Source organism: Pelophylax lessonae (assembly GCF_965119305.1).
Source record: "Pelophylax lessonae genome assembly, chromosome: 12".
NCBI classification, from domain to species: Eukaryota; Metazoa; Chordata; class Amphibia; order Anura; family Ranidae; genus Pelophylax; species Pelophylax lessonae.
Window position 1 is genome coordinate 193,397,980 of NC_138779.1, and position 20,872 is coordinate 193,418,851.

General features: G+C 47.3%; 1 protein-coding gene across 1 annotated transcript in view; it reads left to right on the top strand.

Moving 5' to 3' along the window:
- The window catches only part of POU2F2 (POU class 2 homeobox 2), a 75,677-nt gene that overhangs the window by 43,057 nt on the left and 11,748 nt on the right, over nucleotides 1-20,872 (top strand). The window contains exons 12-13 of the mRNA XM_082273111.1: nucleotides 13,096-13,275; nucleotides 16,648-16,711. Of these exons, the coding sequence (XP_082129237.1) occupies nucleotides 13,096-13,275; nucleotides 16,648-16,711 (244 nt within the window). The remainder of the gene's footprint in view (nucleotides 1-13,095; nucleotides 13,276-16,647; nucleotides 16,712-20,872) is intronic.

Consider the following 20,872-nt stretch of genomic DNA (forward strand, 5'->3'; position numbering starts at 1 on the left):
AAACTATAAACATGTAGATAGTGCTATTAGCAATGTGTTTAGGTTAAACAAAAGTCAAAAACCATATTTCTCCATTAACATGGAGAGGTGAAGGGGGCACAGGAGCAGGACACTGATGTCCTCTGCCCCCGGGCCCTGACTCCTCTCTCTACTACTCCAGTCTGCAGTGCGCTGCTAGCTGTCGGACTCGGGGGGGGGGGGGGGGGGGAGGGGGTGAGAAAGAAAACCAACGGAGCTTCCCCTTTTTTGCAGACTGAGTGCCAGCCACACATTGCCCCCCAATGATAGCAGAGTGCCAGCCACACATTACCCCCAATGATCGCAGAGTGCCAGCCACACATTGCCCCCAATGATAGCAGAGTGCCAGCCACACATTGCCCCCAATGATCGCAGAGTGCCAGCCACACATTGCCCCCAATGATCGCAGAGTGCCAGCCACACATTGCCCCCAATGATCGCAGAGTGCCAGCCACACATTGCCCCCAATGATCGCAGAGTGCCAGCCACACATTGCCCCCAATGATCGCAGAGTGCCAGCCACACATTGCCCCCAATGATTGCAGAGTGCCAGCCACACATTACCCCCAATGATCGCAGAGTGCCAGCCACACATTGCCCCCAATGATCGCAGAGTGCCAGCCACACATTGCCCCCAATGATCGCAGAGTGCCAGCCACACATTGCCCCCAATGATCGCAGAGTGCCAGCCACACATTACCCCCAATGATAGCAGAGTGCCAGCCACACATTGCCCCCAATGATAGCAGAGTGCCAGCCACACATTGCCCCCAATGATAGAGTGCCAGCCACACATTGCCCCCAATGATAGAGTGCCAGCCACACATTGCCCCCAATGATAGAGTGCCAGCCACACATTGCCCCCAATGATAGCAGAGTGCCAGCCACACATTGCCCCCAATGATCGCAGAGTGCCAGCCACACATTGCCCCCAATGATCGCAGAGTGCCAGCCACACATTGCCCCCAATGATCGCAGAGTGCCAGCCACACATTGCCCCCAATGATCGCAGAGTGCCAGCCACACATTGCCCCCAATGATCGCAGAGTGCCAGCCACACATTGCCCCCAATGATTGCAGAGTGCCAGCCACACATTGCCCCCAATGATTGCAGAGTGCCAGCCACACATTACCCCCAATGATCGCAGAGTGCCAGCCACACATTGCCCCCAATGATCGCAGAGTGCCAGCCACACATTGCCCCCAATGATCGCAGAGTGCCAGCCACACATTACCCCCAATGATAGCAGAGTGCCAGCCACACATTGCCCCCAATGATAGCAGAGTGCCAGCCACACATTGCCCCCAATGATAGAGTGCCAGCCACACATTGCCCCCAATGATAGAGTGCCAGCCACACATTGCCCCCAATGATAGAGTGCCAGCCACACATTGCCCCCAATGATAGAGTGCCAGCCACACATTGCCCCCAATGATAGAGTGCCAGCCACACATTGCCCCCAATGATAGAGTGCCAGCCACACATTGCCCCCAATGATAGAGTGCCAGCCACACATTGCCCCCAATGATAGAGTGCCAGCCACACATTACCCCCAATGATAGCAGAGTGCCAGCCACACATTGCCCCCAATGATCGCAGAGTGCCAGCCACACATTACCCCCAATGATAGAGTGCCAGCCACACATTACCCCCAATGATCGCAGAGTGCCAGCCACACATTGCCCCCAATGATCGCAGAGTGCCAGCCACACATTGCCCCCAATGATCGCAGAGTGCCAGCCACACATTGCCCCCAATGATCGCAGAGTGCCAGCCACACATTGCCCCCAATGATTGCAGAGTGCCAGCCACACATTACCCCCAATGATAGCAGAGTGCCAGCCACACATTGCCCCCAATGATAGCAGAGTGCCAGCCACACATTACCCCCAATGATAGCAGAGTGCCAGCCACACATTGCCCCCAATGATAGCAGAGTGCCAGCCACACATTGCCCCCAATGATCGCAGAGTGCCAGCCACACATTGCCCCCAATGATCGCAGAGTGCCAGCCACACATTACCCCCAATGATAGCAGAGTGCCAGCCACACATTGCCCCCAATGATAGCAGAGTGCCAGCCACACATTGCCCCCAATGATAGAGTGCCAGCCACACATTGCCCCCAATGATAGAGTGCCAGCCACACATTGCCCCCAATGATAGAGTGCCAGCCACACATTGCCCCCAATGATAGAGTGCCAGCCACACATTGCCCCCAATGATAGAGTGCCAGCCACACATTACCCCCAATGATAGCAGAGTGCCAGCCACACATTACCCCCAATGATCGCAGAGTGCCAGCCACACATTACCCCCAATGATCGCAGAGTGCCAGCCACACATTGCCCCCAATGATCGCAGAGTGCCAGCCACACATTGCCCCCAATGATTGCAGAGTGCCAGCCACACATTGCCCCCAATGATTGCAGAGTGCCAGCCACAGCATTGCCCCCAATGATTGCAGAGTGCCAGCCACACATTGCCCCCAATGATAGCAGAGTGCCAGCCACACATTGCCCCCAATGATAGCAGAGTGCCAGCCACACATTGCCCCCAATGATAGCAGAGTGCCAGCCACACATTGCCCCCAATGATAGAGTGCCAGCCACACATTGCCCCCAATGATAGAGTGCCAGCCACACATTACCCCCAATGATCGCAGAGTGCCAGCCACACATTACCCCCAATGATAGAGTGCCAGCCACACATTGCCCCCAATGATTGCAGAGTGCCAGCCACACATTACCCCCAATGATAGAGTGCCAGCCACAGCATTGCCCCCAATGATCGCAGAGTGCCAGCCACACATTACCCCCAATGATAGAGTGCCAGCCACAGCATTGCCCCCAATGATTGCAGAGTGCCAGCCACAGCATTGCCCCCAATGATTGCAGAGTGCCAGCCACAGCATTGCCCCCAATGATTGCAGAGTGCCAGCCACAGCATTGCCCCCAATGATTGCAGAGTGCCAGCCACACATTACCCCCAATGATAGAGTGCCAGCCACAGCATTGCCCCCAATGATCGCAGAGTGCCAGCCACACATTACCCCCAATGATAGAGTGCCAGCCACAGCATTGCCCCCAATGATTGCAGAGTGCCAGCCACAGCATTGCCCCCAATGATTGCAGAGTGCCAGCCACAGCATTGCCCCCAATGATAGAGTGCCAGCCACACATTACCCCCAATGATAGAGTGCCAGCCACAGCATTGCCCCCAATGATCGCAGAGTGCCAGCCACACATTGCCCCCAATGATAGCAGAGTGCCAGCCACACATTGCCCCCAATGATAGCAGAGTGCCAGCCACACATTGCCCCCAATGATAGCAGAGTGCCAGCCACACATTGCCCCCAATGATAGCAGAGTGCCAGCCACACATTGCCCCCAATGATAGCAGAGTGCCAGCCACACATTGCCCCCAATGATCGCAGAGTGCCAGCCACACATTACCCCCAATGATAGAGTGCCAGCCACAGCATTGCCCCCAATGATTGCAGAGTGCCAGCCACAGCATTGCCCCCAATGATTGCAGAGTGCCAGCCACAGCATTGCCCCCAATGATTGCAGAGTGCCAGCCACAGCATTGCCCCCAATGATTGCAGAGTGCCAGCCACAGCATTGCCCCCAATGATTGCAGAGTGCCAGCCACACATTACCCCCAATGATAGAGTGCCAGCCACAGCATTGCCCCCAATGATCGCAGAGTGCCAGCCACACATTACCCCCAATGATAGAGTGCCAGCCACAGCATTGCCCCCAATGATTGCAGAGTGCCAGCCACAGCATTGCCCCCAATGATTGCAGAGTGCCAGCCACAGCATTGCCCCCAATGATTGCAGAGTGCCAGCCACAGCATTGCCCCCAATGATTGCAGAGTGCCAGCCACAGCATTGCCCCCAATGATTGCAGAGTGCCAGCCACAGCATTGCCCCCAATGATTGCAGAGTGCCAGCCACAGCATTGCCCCCAATGATTGCAGAGTGCCAGCCACACATTACCCCCAATGATAGAGTGCCAGCCACAGCATTGCCCCCAATGATCGCAGAGTGCCAGCCACACATTACCCCCAATGATAGAGTGCCAGCCACAGCATTGCCCCCAATGATTGCAGAGTGCCAGCCACAGCATTGCCCCCAATGATTGCAGAGTGCCAGCCACAGCATTGCCCCCAATGATAGAGTGCCAGCCACACATTACCCCCAATGATCGCAGAGTGCCAGCCACAGCATTGCCCCCAATGATCGCAGAGTGCCAGCCACACATTGCCCCCAATGATAGCAGAGTGCCAGCCACACATTGCCCCCAATGATAGCAGAGTGCCAGCCACACATTGCCCCCAATGATAGCAGAGTGCCAGCCACACATTGCCCCCAATGATAGCAGAGTGCCAGCCACACATTGCCCCCAATGATAGCAGAGTGCCAGCCACACATTGCCCCCAATGATAGAGTGCCAGCCACACATTACCCCCAATGATAGAGTGCCAGCCACACATTACCCCCAATGATCGCAGAGTGCCAGCCACACATTACCCCCAATGATAGAGTGCCAGCCACACATTGCCCCCAATGATTGCAGAGTGCCAGCCACACATTACCCCCAATGATAGAGTGCCAGCCACAGCATTGCCCCAATGATAGAGTGCCAGCCACAGCATTGCCCCCAATGATCGCAGAGTGCCAGCCACACATTACCCCCAATGATAGAGTGCCAGCCACAGCATTGCCCCCAATGATTGCAGAGTGCCAGCCACAGCATTGCCCCCAATGATTGCAGAGTGCCAGCCACAGCATTGCCCCCAATGATAGAGTGCCAGCCACAGCATTGCCCCCAATGATTGCAGAGTGCCAGCCACACATTGCCCCCAATGATAGAGTGCCAGCCACAGCATTGCCCCCAATGATAGAGTGCCAGCCACAGCATTGCCCCCAATGATAGAGTGCCAGCCACAGCATTGCCCCCAATGATAGAGTGCCAGCCACAGCATTGCCCCCAATGATAGAGTGCCAGCCACAGCATTGCCCCCAATGATAGAGTGCCAGCCACAGCATTGCCCCCAATGATAGAGTGCCAGCCACAGCATTGCCCCCAATGATAGAGTGCCAGCCACAGCATTGCCCCCAATGATAGAGTGCCAGCCACAGCATTGCCCCCAATGATAGAGTGCCAGCCACAGCATTGCCCCCAATGATAGAGTGCCAGCCACAGCATTGCCCCCAATGATAGAGTGCCAGCCACAGCATTGCCCCCAATGATAGAGTGCCAGCCACAGCATTGCCCCCAATGATTGCAGAGTGCCAGCCACAGCATTGCCCCCAATGATTGCAGAGTGCCAGCCACAGCATTGCCCCCAATGATTGCAGAGTGCCAGCCACAGCATTGCCCCCAATGATTGCAGAGTGCCAGCCACAGCATTGCCCCCAATGATTGCAGAGTGCCAGCCACAGCATTGCCCCCAATGATTGCAGAGTGCCAGCCACAGCATTGCCCCCAATGATTGCAGAGTGCCAGCCACAGCATTGCCCCCAATGATTGCAGAGTGCCAGCCACAGCATTGCCCCCAATGATTGCAGAGTGCCAGCCACAGCATTGCCCCCAATGATCGCAGAGTGCCAGCCACACATTGCCCCCAATGATTGCAGAATGCCAGCGATCCCCTAGCACTTACCTCTCTCGCAGCTTCTCTTCAGTCCCCGGCTCCCCGCGGCGCCTCCTCCTCGTCCAATGGCACGGTGTTTGCCTTTCGGCCAATCAGGAAGCGGGAGGACCCGCTCCCTGATTGGCCAGGAGGATGATCCGTGTGACAATAGCGAATTCTCATTCGCTATTGTCACAGAATGGGCGGGTCTCCGAGTCCACTCCACACACAGTGAGTCCACTCCACACGCTGCACGCACTCACTGTCAGCGCCAGCGGCCGGCGGGAAAACTTGAATGACGGCGGGGGCGGAGGCAGGGGCGGGCGCAGGCGGACCTGCTGCATTGATCATCTCTGTGAGAACTCGTCTCGGACTCGTCAGTCGGGAATCTTCGGAACTGCGCGCCGCACATGCGCAGTTCCGACCTTGCCGCCGCCGCCATAGATTTACGGGCACTTTTCTCCTGCTACGGGCATTTACGGGCAGGAGAAAAGTGCCCTGTTTTAACGGGCTGTCCGTAAATCTACGGGCGGTTGGCAACACTGGATGCATGTGATATTTGGCCATATAAATACAGGTAGATTTTTAATCTGATGCCTATACTGCAAATGCGGGAAGTGCCGAGGGTGCAACTGTCCATAGTTAAAGGCTAAGTACATTTTTTGGGGGAAAAAAAATGCACATATTTTTTGCAGGAAAAAGGGTGTGTGTGTGTGTGTGTGTGTGTGTGTGTGTGTGTGTGTGTGTGTGTGTGTGTGTGTGTGTGTGTGTGTGTGTGTGTGTGTGTGTGTGTGTGTGTGTGTGTGTGTGTGTGTGTGTGTGTGTGTGTGTGTGTGTGTGTGTGTGTGTGTGTGTGTGTGTGTGTGTGTGTGTGTGTGTGTGTGTGTGTGTGTGTGTGTGTGTGTGTGTGTGTGTGTGTGTGTGTGTGTGTGTGTGTGTGTGTGTGTGTGTGTGTGTGTGTGTGTGTGTGTGTGTGTGTGTGTGTGTGTGTGTGTGTGTGTGTGTGTGTGTGTGTGTGTGTGTGTGTGTGTGTGTGTGTGTGTGTGTGTGTGTGTGTGTGTGTGTGTGTGTGTGTGTGTGTGTGTGTGTGTGTGTGTGTGTGTGTGTGTGTGTGTGTGTGTGTGTGTGTGTGTGTGTGTGTGTGTGTGTGTGTGTGTGTGTGTGTGTGTGTGTGTGTGTTATTTTTTTTTTTAAGAGGAGCCTACAGAGCATTGCACCCATGATCAGTAGCCTTTAGCTGTAACATGCTCCAAAAGGTGAACTTGGCATTTAAAGGCTAACCCCACTTTTGTGGGGGGGGAGCAAATAAATATATAGCGTATACAATTGGGACACATGTCATATTGTAATTGAATACCAATAAAAATGACCTTTCCTTTTCAATCTGCAGCTCTGTAATTTTATGTAAAATTCAATTGCAATATGGCTACCTGGAAGCATTCTGTACAGTGTACAGAACGCCCCTGTTTTATTGGCTCACTGATTTTCCCAGAAGTCTGCACTAAGATACAAGTCCAATTTTGGGCATCCCCTGCAACAAAAATGTCGTTTTTGGTAAGAGACTCCTAAAAGGAAATTGCATCTAAAGGCATGCAAACGCAGCAATTTTCCACATTAGAACCCTGCAAGTGCAACAGCTGATTGAGTCCCGGTTCACGCGTATGCGATGCGGGAACCCTGTGAATCCACTGCGGGTTCCCACATTGCATACAACTCGCAGGCAGTTCACACTGCCATATGCGAATCGCTGGGGTTGTCAATGCAGAGTTAACACCCCCAGATCAGTTAGCACTGCGATATGCAAACTGAACACCCAATGCGATCCGATTCTGCTGCGGACCCAAAAAAGGGTTCTGTGCGAGTTGTGTCCGAATCTGATGCGAATTCAGCCATACGATCTGTATGGCTGAAATTGCATCGCACAGCCATCGCATGGGATTTGCAATGCAGTGTGCTTCGAGTCACATGCGATGCCTGTCATTGCATATATGCGAACTCACTGGCGCTGATGATGATGATAAAATCACTCCCATTCACATTTACTTTGCACATGGACACAGACAGACAAACTGATTTCTTCAGAATAACAAAAGGTAGAAATCTGCAACAAGTTTGTTAAAATTCTTGCAATATATATAGATAACCCGGAGGGAAATGTTCTTTTAATTAAAAAAAAAAAAAAAAAGTTTTAGCTATACATACTCTTGAAACTGTTGCCAGGAACAGAAAGCAGGCAGCTTCACATCTGTAAATATCTGTTCAAGCTCCTGGGGTATCTGAAAACAGGAGTGCTCCAATATGGAAAAGTTGAGGTCTGTCTGGCCTCTTCCCTCCCCCAGCATCTCACTATTGGTCTTATAGAGTGATGGGCAGTCTTGCTGCCCAGTAGTGAGATGCTGGATGTGGGAGGGGGCGGGTCAAAGCTTTACTTTTTCTACTGAGATTGAGCAGCTGGCTAGTGATGTGCGCAGCCGCCAGCAGGTGCTTCCTTTCACATCCTGGTGAGTATAATACGGTTAACAACAAAGCGTGTCTACTAGGAGAGCCATCATTAAAAATATAAAAAAAATATGAATGCTTAACCACAAGAAAGCATGCTCAGTGTATCTAATTATTGTTCAGATGTACTCTCTGAACCTTCTTTTTTTTTTTTTTTTTTTTTTTTTTTTTTTGGTATTTTTACTTTTTTTTTTTTTTTTTTCTTTCTGCACCATGATTGCTGCACCACATACATTCTACGGGTTAAATTTATAAAGCTTCCTTCCCTTTTACATAATCTTTATCCAGCCATGTACTTTTGGCCGTTTCCAGTTTCTCACTTTAGTAAATGCCATTAGTGATTTTTCTACAGATACTTTAGCCTGATTCTAACATCCTTTTATCCACAGTGCAGCTCACGTGAGCCCCTGGAAACACTTTTTAATGTTACATCTTGTCCCCAGAAAAATGATTCAAGGTTTAGAATTGTAGCACCCTTCTAGATAGGTGCTAGTGAGAGAGTATAGTTTTTGGCTCTGTCTGCCTATCAGAGGAGCAGCAGGGAAATCTATATTGCTTTCTGCCTACCAGAGAGCAGGATCTGTGAGTGAGGTCTACTCTGTGTGCTCAGTGTGTGATTCATTGGGTCTGGTTAGTGTTTCACACTGGTCCAGTAGGGAGGCATGTTGGACAGTGGGAATAAACCTGACCAATGGGTACACAGGCTTTGCTAGAGTCCCAGTGATTGGCAGAGATCAGCTGTCTCGGTGCATTATGGGATACTGTATAAAAGCCATGTGCTGCCGAGTCTTTGGTTCATGAGCAGAGTCCCAGTGGGAGGGTGGCGGCTACCTCCTCCTCTGTAGTGGTGGCACGTGGTCACAGGCAGTCGGCCTGCGGACCAGAGGAAAGGAACTGAACCCAAAGGTTTCAGGAGAGCTGACTGGAGAGGTAGAGACACTGGAGACCCTCAAAAAACAGTATCGTGAGTACAGGGGATTGTGTCCAGGGGCCTGACCTGAGGGGGGCCACCCCGTGTAGGATAGTCAGAGGACGGGTGTCAGTCTGTTGAGTGAAAGGGGATACTAGGAGTGTATCCTGAAGATAATCTACCCAAACAAGTCATCTATACAGAGACTTAACCCAAATTCATCTAGTGGCAAGGTGAATCAGCAGCCTGGCAGCATCATCAGTGAGAGGCCTCATCCATTGTGAATAGTTTAATTTGGAGTATCCCACTCTTCCCTTCTCCCATCCCTAATTAAATAAAACATCAAGAAGAAAAAACTACATCCCCTAGACTTTTCATTGAATGAGTCAAGGTGTAAAGTGTTAAATATTGCATGCTGCAGTTGCTAATGGTAACCCAGGAGGATCCGAAGGTGAAGAATTCAGCAGTCCTCAAGGGGGCAGTGCTACAGAATCCATACCAGTAACTAAAATGATGAAAGCCAAAGGTCTTGACTCATTAACAATAATTTAATATACTGTTTGACCCCGAAGGAATTATTTAAAATATTATGAAAGAAAGAGGACCCTAATGCTAGTCCTACACTATACGAAAAATCGTTCGCACTTGTTTTCAAGGAACACCTGGTCATGAGAGCAAACGACAGTGCCATCATGTAATGACTGAATTTAGAATAATAAATTGTTTAATGGACATAAAATCCATTTTGTTCGTTTTGTCACATATACGCAGTGCGAGCAGCTACATTTTTAATGGGCAAAACACACGTTAGCCCTTAAATTTATCATTAATTTAGCAGATGTTTTCCAACCCATTCCTTCTATTTTTTTTTCCCCAAAAATCAAAAATGTTTTTTTGTTTGTACCCATTAACATGGAAGTAAACTTCAACTGATTGTTTGTACATCTAGGTAAGCCTATAATAAGGCTTACCTATAGGTACTGTAAATATCACCTAAACATGCATTGTTTAGGAGATATTTACTGTATATGCAGCCGATGACGTCATTGGGGCATGCGCTCTGGAGGAGCGCCCATCCCTGCTATTTCTTCAGAGCCCTGTGCCGTGACCGGCGGCTTCCGCACACATGCACGGGAGTGACGTTACCCGGCTGCAGCTAGTCACATAGCCAGAGTCCACGGACCCGGAAGGAAGATGGGCAAAGATTAATGTGGCCTTCAGCGGTAAAAACGAGGGATCGTTAGCAGGTAAGTTTCACATGGTGTGCTAGTACGCGATGCATACTAGCACATTGTGCCTTTACTTTGCAGGTCAGGGGGAAAAAAAGCCAACACTTCCTCTTTAGCAGCATGTTAAAAGAAAGAGTGATCCAAATGACAAGAGTTTCCAATGATTTTTTTTTTTGTCTGGTGTATGGGGATCATAAGTCAGATATGGTATTTGGAAGTATTGGGTACTCCCGGAGGTGTATTAAAGAGCAGCATTTGCTGTTGGGAAGGGAAGCAGTAATACCTTCACTGCCAATGAAGTGTACACCATGGGGTGGGGGGGGGGGGAGAGATTTACTAAAACTGGAGCATGCAAAATCTGGTGCAGCTCTGCATCGCAACCAATCAGCTTCCAGGTTTTATTATCAAAGCTTGAAGAAAAAATAAAGGCAAAACTTTTTTTTTTTTTTTTGTCCTGGATAGAGTAGAGATGGAATAGAACACCTCTGGGGTTTTTATTGCTGTCTGTGCCCCGTTAGGGAGTATTCACCTTCTCTATTTGCCGTGTTTACCATTATCATTGAAAGTAAAATTAGAATTCCAAATTTTGGGTTGTCCCCAGAAAAGTATTTGAGGGGAAATCTTTCAATGGGGACACTAGTTCTGAACAATGTTTTTTTTTTTTTTTTTTTATTATTATTCAAAACAAACTCGCCTATACATCCATGTCTCCATGCTTTTTTTTTTTTTTTTTTGGTTGATAAATCACTTTTAGAGGCACCTCCTAGCAGTGGCCATCTTGAGTAAGGGCACATGATTCAAATTGCATTTACTTCCTGGAATCCATCTGCCCTTAGCCCAGGCATACAGGCAGGAGAGTATGCTTAGCTGAGAAAACCCCTCTCTCCTGCCTGAAGACTCCTGGGATGTATGACATAATTTGCCTAGGCAAGAAACCAGGAAGAACCCAAAGAAATGTAAAACAAAAAGTTAAACAAGTACATATAATATATCTTCCTATCTATTTACTAATTCTAGCAGCATAAGGATTAAAAATAGTATTTGAGAGAATGAAGTTCCGCTTTAATTTTATCGGATTTCCTCTCACTTCCTGTTATGGCTATGGGACAGAAAGTGAAGTTTAATCTCCCTTTTGGATCAAAGAGGGCAATAATAAACCTTATAGAGATTATAACCCTGCCATAACTTACCCTATGAAAAATGGTAAAAAAAAGTTTCTTGCCTATAGTTCAGGGCTCCTGCTAGAAATCACTGAGCCCCCTGTCAGCCTCCCTGACAAGCCCCCCCCCCCCTCCCACAGAAAAAAATGTAATTTAATTTTTGTCAAAATTTCACGCAGCAATGGCAGAAATTGTACCCCCATCGAACAAGACCCACTCATGTGAATAGAACTATGCAAGAACCCCGCAACCAGTACAAATCGGGATAAAACAGGTGTCGAGGAGGCAATATGCCACCTCCATCCTGTCAAATGCGCCCTGAAGAGCAATCCAAATACTGACTGCTCTTCAGAGAGCAAAACACATTTAAACAAGTTCCTAATTTTTTTTTTTTTTTCAAAATTTTTTTTTTTTTAATTTTACATTTTTCTACAATTCTCTTAGAATTTTATTATTCATTTTACATTTATTTTAACTGCCCTGTTAAAGGAGGCGGGGGCACATGGGCCTGGACAACAGGAGGATGCGGGCCAGAAAAAGGAGAAGCCAGCAGCCGCTTCAGGGGGAGCCACATGAGTCAGCAGTAAGGCAGTACAGCTGGCCCTCCTGCTTGCCAGGTGCCTGGGCCCCCTTTTGAACTGATGGGCCCGAACAGGTGGGATGGCTGTACTGCCTTATCAGCAGCCTTGCTATAGTTCTACTTGAATTGAACAAGCTGAATTTAGAAGCGGATTGGCTACCTTGCACAGGTGCACCAGATTCTAAGTGCTCCAGTTTTAGTAAATTTCCCCCTATGTGTGAAGAAAAAAAAAATTTGTCCAGAAGTGAAAAGGTCAAAAAAGGACTCTTACTTTTACTCTGCATGGGCAATGTGATGGGAGTCACTTTGGGCAGCGGGCTTCTGGAACCCAGATTACCTTGGAGAGGTTGGAAAACTTCTTGTCCAGCTTCTCCAGCCTCTCCTATGTGTAAGTCACCCTGTGTCTATTAGGAGCACAGGGTGACTGAGAACCCCAGTCGGGTCTGCACTAATCAGACTCCCAGTACAACCACACCGGACTCAGCATTTCGTGTTACCTGGGTTCTATATGTGTGGTTTGTGTTGAAAGAAAGAAGAGGCTCTTTCACCTAGAACAATACTATTTATGACACATTGGTTCAACCTTTTCAGGCTGCTTGTAGGAATTTATCTCATAGACCATTGCTAGATAGTTTGAGGTGGGGGTGGTGTTTGTTAAGTGCTTGTATCCCATTGTTCTGTTGTTTCTGTCTGCCTTGGGATCAACCTATTATGGGATGTATATGTGTATATGGATTAGCTGCTAAAGGGGAGGGGGGATTGTCCCAGAGTGTATATCTCTTTGTGCCTGTGTTTGAATAAACAGTCTTATGCTTCTTACCACCCTACTCTGATGTCTCGACAAGTGGATCGTGCTGGTACCAGGCAAGGGAAGCTTATACAGCAGACATACTCTTCTTGAGAAAGGGGGTCTGTTACAGGCAACAACCAGGTTTGCCTTAGGCAATGTAATAAAATGTAGTTATTGATGATGGTTTCCATATTAATGTTTTCCTGCGTTCGTGCTGTACTCTTGTTGCATTCTCTTACATCTCATCTGTTCACTGTGCCATCCAGAACCAGAAACCTACCTCCGAGGAGATCCTTGTGATTGCTGAGCAGCTGAACATGGAGAAGGAAGTGATCCGCGTGTGGTTCTGTAACCGTCGGCAGAAGGAGAAGCGCATCAACCCATGTAGCAGTATGCCACTCATCCCCACCAACCAGGGCAAAGGGCAGATGTATGGGACGCATCTGGTAATGAGCCGTCCTATCTTCTCAGCATGACCTGGGGAAGCTGTATGGGGCACATGTGGTGACCACAGTCTCAGTTCAAATATGAAGAAAAGTTTGTTGTCATGGAATCCAAGTGGTGCCTATACATAGTGGCCAGAAAAATAGATCCCCACTCTTGCAGCAGAAGTGGGCCCACTCTGTTCATTTGCATGAGTTTTTTTTATTTTTTTATGTACACCGAGACATGTCACACTAACTCCACTTCTACACCCTATTTGCACGTAAACAACCCAACTCCAGCCAAAACATTTTTATTTTAGTTTTGGATAGAATGGAGACGGTTGGAACCACTTTGTCTTTTGATTGCAGCCTCTGTTGTCATTTGGGAGCTTTCACTTCCTGTCTGACAAAACAGGAAATGAGAAAAAAATCACCCCACTTCCTGGTACTGAACTGGGGTTTCTTTTTTCTGGCCACTAAGGTCATGGTAAATGCAGTGATGGAATATTTTGACTAGCATACTGGGTTCATAGCCAAAGACTAAATCTCCCAGTCAGCCATTTATATGTGGGTGATCCCAGTACACTCTCCTTTTACAGGACCATGCCAAATTTGGAAAAAAAAATTCTTGTAATTCAGCAATGTTCCAAACCTCCTTGTTGATTGGACGAGGTTGTTTTTTTCTTTTTTAAAGCTCAGCTCCGGGAAGTCTAAAAAATCCTCCCTGCAGTGGGGCTGTGCCTACACTGCAAGGATTAACTTCTTGTTTAGGTCTAGTGGAGAGCAAAATAAATTTTACATACCTGATCCTTCACGGCAGACAGCATTTCCTATGCTTCAGCAGTGGGCTGTCCCTTGCCACAATCACATCCAATGCAGGGCTAAGAACCCAGCATCACTCTTGATATGAGGACCTTATATCACTGAAGCTTACGGGAGAAGATATTGAAGGGTCCAGTCTAGCAGCGCAAAGGCTTGGGTAAGTTAAATCTTCTATGCCCCCTAGACCTAAACAAGTAGTTAACCCTTGCAGTGCGCATGCAGCCCCACTACAAGGGAGAATTTTCAAGTTTCTTAGTTGGGCTTTAAAGCAACCCTGTTGCCTTTCATTGTATCCTGCAAAAGAACATGGAGAATACTTGCAGTACCTGTCGAGTAAGTGGTTAGTTCTGTCTTCAACCTCTTGAAGAGGTACAGCACCCAAAGAATCTTCTGCATCTGACACACTTATGGAGTGTCGGATGCTTGGTCCCCCCTAGCTGGACGCTGTGGTTCCACCCACTAGCTTCTATATCCACACTGTTTCTTGTTGGGATATGGGGACTGGTGGTTGGAACTACATTGCACAGTGGGGGGTACACACATCCAGCACTTCTGTGGCACAGATACTAAAGATTCTGTTGGTGGCTACTGGCCAGAGAGATAAGTATTAAGAAGTCTATTTTTATAAATGTTTTCACACAAGTTGGACACCTTTTTTTCTAATTGGATAAATGTGTGAATCCTGTAAAATACACTTATAAATAGACCACTTTGGAGCCTTCTTTTGAAGATCACTTTTTAGAATTTTTTTTTTTCCAGTGACCGTCGCCTTAAAGTGTATGTAAATCCTAAGTCTATTTCAGTATTTCTTCCTCACTGTATACAACTTTCTTAAGCAAATTCACTATATTGCTGAAAGTATTGGGATACCTGCTTTTACATGCACATGAACTTTAATGGCATCTCCGTCTTAGTCTGTAGGGTTAAATTATTGAGTTGGCCCACTTTTTGCAGCTATAACAGCTTCAACTATTCTGGGAAGGCTGTCCACAAGGTTTAGGAGAGGGTCTATGGGAATGTTTGACCATTCTTCCAGAAGAGCATTTGTGGGGTCAGAAACTGATGTTGGACAAGAGGGCCTCTGACTGGGTTGAGGCCTGGCTCCCAGTCTCCGCTCTAATTCATCCCAAAGGTGTTCTATCGGGTTGAGGACAGGCCAGTCAAGTTTCTCCACCTCAAACTCCCTCATCCATGTCTTTATGGACCTTACTTTGTGCACTGGTCCAAATAATTTAGTGGAGGGGGGATTATGGTGTGGGGTTGTTTTTCAGGTGTTGGACTTGGCCTCTTAGTTTCAGTGAGGGGAACTCTTAAGGTGTCAGCATACCAAGACATTTTCACAATGTCATGCTCCCAACTTTGTGGAAACAGTTTGGGGATAGCCCCTTCCTGTTCCAACATGACTGCGCACCAGTGCACAAAGCAAGGTCCATAAAGACATGGATGATTGAGTTTGGGGTGGAGGAACTTGAATGGCCTGCACAGAGTCCTGACTTCAACCCAGTCAGTGCCTGACCTCACAAATGCGCTTCTGGAAGAATGGTCAAACATTCCCATAGACACACTCCTTAACCTTCCTAGGAGAGTTGAAGCTGGTATAGCTGCAAAGGGTGGGCCAACTCAATATTGAACCCTATGGACTAAGACTAGGATGCCATTAAAGGTAATGTGCGTGTAAAGGCAGGTGCCCCAATACTTTTGGTAATATAGTTTGTTTCAAAGTTTCCAACCTGGAGATCCTGCAAGTAACAGCACTTCTTGTTTCAGCCTGACCATGCTAAGGCACTAGGGCGAATGTTGTCAGCCTGCCATGTGCACTTGATCTATCAGGTCTATCAGTAGGCATTTTAATGGCCTACTAAAGGAGCATGCATGGCAGGCTATGCTCAAAACAATGAAATTAGTACCGCTCGAATGCCCCCCAAACCAGTCGGATCAGCATGTAATAAGACTGGTGCAGGACAGACAGGATCAGCTTGTCAGGCTTTTAGGAGACTTCAACAAAATGGTGATCATCTGCACACAGACACCAACTCCCTGTTGCATAAATGTGTTCCCCACGTACGATTAAGCCCCAAAAAAGAGCGAAACGCGTCCAAGGTTTTCTACAGGTGGAAAACAGGAGCTGAAGCCATCTTTTAATCATCTCATTACATTTATGTAACCAGCAGTTGGTGTCTGTGTGCAGATGGCCACCATTTTGTTGACAATGGTTCTGCTAATTGAAAGGTGCGCCAGCATTCTGAGCCTGCGACGGGGAGTGCGAATAGATTTCAGGTTTACATACACTTTAAAGTTGGGCAGATGCTTTTTTGCATTGTGTATATATATTTATTACTGAAGGGGAAGAACATTTTTTTTTTTTTTTTTTTATAAACCGAAAAATGCACTGAAACTTTTAACAAATGAATGTACATTAAAGCTAGGCATGGATATTCACAGTACAGACGCTTAACGTGATCCACATGTCCTGCACCATACAGCAACCCCAATTTTTACCTCCTGTCTCTCCTGTTTTCCTCATCCACCCTTCACAATCTCATATCTCCTCCTTTCCTTGATCTGCTCCAGGTGCCCCCCCCGGTGTCTGCCCCCACGCTCACTTCCCAGGCTTCCAGTACTCTCAGCACAACAGGTAACCGGCCACCCATTCTCCTTGCACCGTATAACCCTCCATGCTCACTTCATTTTCTGCTGTTTTTATTTAAAGGTCAGTTCCACCCAAACCGGCTAGGTCTGTTTTTTTGGGTGGGCATCTAAAGGTTAAATCACTCCCTGACTTCTCAGACACTTCAGTGGCGAGATTTCCCCACTAAGCCGTAGCAAAGGTGGCACACTCAGCTGGATTCCCTACTAATATGCATGTTCTAAATTTTATGGAACCCATTTGGAGAGATGTAAGATGACATTATGTGATTTAGCTTTCCATCAACCCCAAGGTTTTCATTTTATGGCGGAAGTGACCTTTAAAGTTGAAGTTTATTCTGCTTATTTTTTGCCTTTCCTAGTTCCTCCTTTTTATCCCCACATTAACATGCTAATTCAAATTGTAATAAAAAGCTTTCAGTTTTTCATTACATACCATATTTTAGGCCCAGTGATGTCCTCACTGGGTCTCTGTACTTTTCTACGCAATGCAGACAGGTCGTGACCGGTGGGAGCAGCTGGAAGGGTGCTGTATGCAGCTTCTTGGAAGCATCACATCACCCTGGCTCAGTACTTCTCTCAATGCCCGCGGCCCTGATTTAGATGAATGGCCTGGCACTTGGGAGAAGTAATGCAAATATCAAATTGCCTTGATGGATGTCAGTCCAGGGAAGTGGGCTTTCCAAGGCTGGCTTTTTTGCATGTAGATAACACCCACATGTAAAGCAGAGCCTTCAGGATTGAAAGAACTCAAATCCAGTAAATGAAAGGGGTGGTCCATGCAAGGCCGGATTTGCATCTTAGGAGCCTATAGGCCAGGGATCCTCAAACTACGGCCCTCCAGCTGTTGCGGAACTAAACATCCCATAAGGCATTGTAAAACTCTGACATTCACAGACATGACTAGGCATGATGGGAATTGTAGTTCCTGAACAACTGGAGGGCCATAGTTTGAAGACCCCTGCTATAGGCAAGGAATTCTAAAGTCCCCCCCCCATCTCCCACCAAAAAAAAAAAAGATAGTAAAACTATTCTTTTTTTTCTTTCTTGATTTACCGCACAAAGGTAAAGTAAAAAACACACTGTGTTTTAGGGCAAACCAATGCGATAAACTACCCAAATTTTGCTAAAATATAAAAGATGAGGTTGCACCGAGTAAATAGATGCCCAACAAACCTTAAATTTGCGTGCGCCCATTAAATGGCGACACACTTCAGTACCCTATATTTTCTATAGTCAACGCTTCAAAAGCCCCCCTATAGGCCATCAGTTTAGTTTTAAAGGAGGAGGTCTTGTGCTAGAAATATTGCTCTCACCCTCTCATATTGCTTTCATGTGTGGGTGTCCCCGACGCATGCGTTTACATTCGCATGTGTGTATATGTGGGGGTGGAGGGCCTAAAGGTTTTTTAGGGGGGGGGGGGGTTTGCCTAACGTTTTGTTTTCATCACGTAGGGGACAAAAAGTCCTCTGTGATGATTTTTAAGTAACCGGTTCTCTTTAATGAGCCATCCAGGGTCTAAAAGACTGGCTATGCTAGCTGGGGTAAGTGACAGGGTGACCTAGAAATGACATCATATACATTGCATTCTGGGTCACTAACAAGAAGGGGAGGAGATTTTTAAGTAGCAGGTTATCTTTAATGAGACATCTAGGATTTTAGACCGGCTATGCTTGCTGGGGAACGTGACAGGGTGACCCAGAAATGACATCTACGACGCTTTCTGGGTCACCAACAAGAAAGGGAGGAGAAGGGACATATGCCGCTACCGGGTGTGTGCGGAAGCAATTGGGCAGCAGAGCTGCCGCCCAAATGCTTCAACCGGACAGGCAGGAGTCTGCTTGAGCACCCCTCTAGGAAGGACACCTGTAGACACATGCCTGCAGTGCCTAGTGGAAATTCGGGCCCTGGGTCAAGGGACTGTCAGGCTGAGAAGGACAGAGCTGGATAATGGAACACGAAATGAGGTAGTGCAAAAAAACACACAGGAGGGCGCAACCACCTTGTGCATTACCATTATTACTTTTTACTGAATCCACATAAGCAAATGGATACTCACGCGTTTTGGGGGTCATGCTCCTTTCCTTGGAGCACTGAGGAAAGGGGCATGACCCCTGAAACACATCAGCAGTCCAACTATTTTGTCTAGGACTTACTGCCATTGCGTCCCAGCTGGAGCAGATCTGTTTGGCCTTCTAACTTTTTTTCGTATGGGAGTATCCATTGGCTTATGTGGATTCAATAATTATTAATGGTAATGCACGAGGTGGTTGCGCCCTCCTGTGTGTTTTTTTCAGAGTGTTCACTTCCTAGTTGGAGGTCTGGGGCTTCACCCTTGATAGGCATTGTAGAAAGAAGTTGGATGGAAGATTTCCCCTGGGTCTAGCGCTGTTTTTTGGACTTGAGGAAATGAGGAAGGGTTCTATCTGACTTGCTGCAGCTTCTAACGCACATGGTGAGAAGCTCACAGTGTGCAGTGAAATCGGAGGAAGCCATTTCAGTGCAGGAGAGGAGCCGAAGACTGAAGAGAAGGCCGGAGTTCAGATTTAACTATACAAGGGGTGTTAATTAACCTGGCATTACGCTGTAGCTCCAGATCTAATTGTAGTCACAGAATTGATGACTAAATTATTTCACAAGCAGAGCAGTTTGGTTGGGAGGTGTGATGAATCATCATTAACTATTTCCGATTTAGTCTATATAAATGAATTAAATGAACTTGTGGGCCATTAAAATGTTTTAATCTGAACTCCAGGCATACAGCTAAGTACGCACATAAAATACATAATTAGCTGTTTTTACCTCTCAAGGGATTCTTATTTCTGTTCATCCAGCCGTGAGATTTACACAGCTCTGCCACACGGCACAGCCCAGTATAGCAGGGGAGGGAAACTGATTTTCTCTGCTGCAGTATAACTTTCACTAACTGCTCCCCTCCCCCATCCTTTTTATGGACAGTGAAAGGAGAAGCAGCACACTAATGAGCTCCTCTCTGTCACTCTGCTTTCTCCTCCTATCAGCATGCTTCATTCACTGCAGCGCACCCAATTCAGCTCCTTGTGCTGCTTCTCCCTCTTTCATTCTGAGCTCTGCTGTACAAGAGGCTGATACCAAGTCAAATTCAGGTACTTATGCTTACACTCTATATAGAATATATGGAGAACCATATTAAAGTTATTGTAAAGTCATTTTTTATTTTTAATAACCATTATGTATTGCACAGAGAAGCCCTGATCCTCTTTTCGGCTCGCGCGCCAGCCCACTTGGCTCCTCCTCTTCTTGGTGTGCCACCATAGGAAGCCACTACCCATGGGGGCACAGCAGCAGGCGTTGTCTGCGCCCATTGACGCAGACAGCATGGCTTGATCCCGCCCCCTGCTTCCTCATCACAGGGTTTTAATGACAGCAGCAGGAGCTAATGGCTTCTGCTGCCTCAGCAAGCCTGTAAGGGCGAGGAGTGCCACTACAGACTGGCACAGTGCTGGATCAAGAGAGGGCTCAGGTAAAGTATAAGGGAGAGATGAGGAGCAATACTGTTACCTAAACTTTTTTTTTTTTTTTTTTTTTTTTACCTTTTAATGCAAGGAATTTTAATTAGTACAGTGACCATGCATATTTTTTAGCAGTGATCAGTGATAGTGTCACTGGTTCCAAAAAAGTGTCAGTGTCTAATTGTCCACTGCAATATTGCAGTCCCGCTATAAGCCACTGATCACCGCCATTACTAGTAAAAGAATAAATAAATAAAAATTCCATAAATATATACCATAGTTTTGTAGATGCTATAACTTTTGCACAAACCAATCCATATACGCTTATTGGGAATATTTCTAATAAAAATGTGTAGCAGAATCCATATCGGCCTAAATTGATGAAGAAATTAGATTTTTTACATTTATTGGATGTGCTTTATAGCAGAAAGTAAAACATTTTGTTTATTTTGTTTCAAAATTGTCGGCTTTTCTTTGTTTATAGAACAAAAAAGAAAATGCAGAGGTGATCAAATACCACCAAAAAGAAAGCAAGAAATACTTTTTTTTTGGGTACAGCCTCGCACGACTGCGCAATTATCAGTTAAAGTAACGCAATGCCATATCCCAAAAAATGGCCTGGTAACAAGGAAGGGGGGGGGGGAATCTTCTGGAACTAA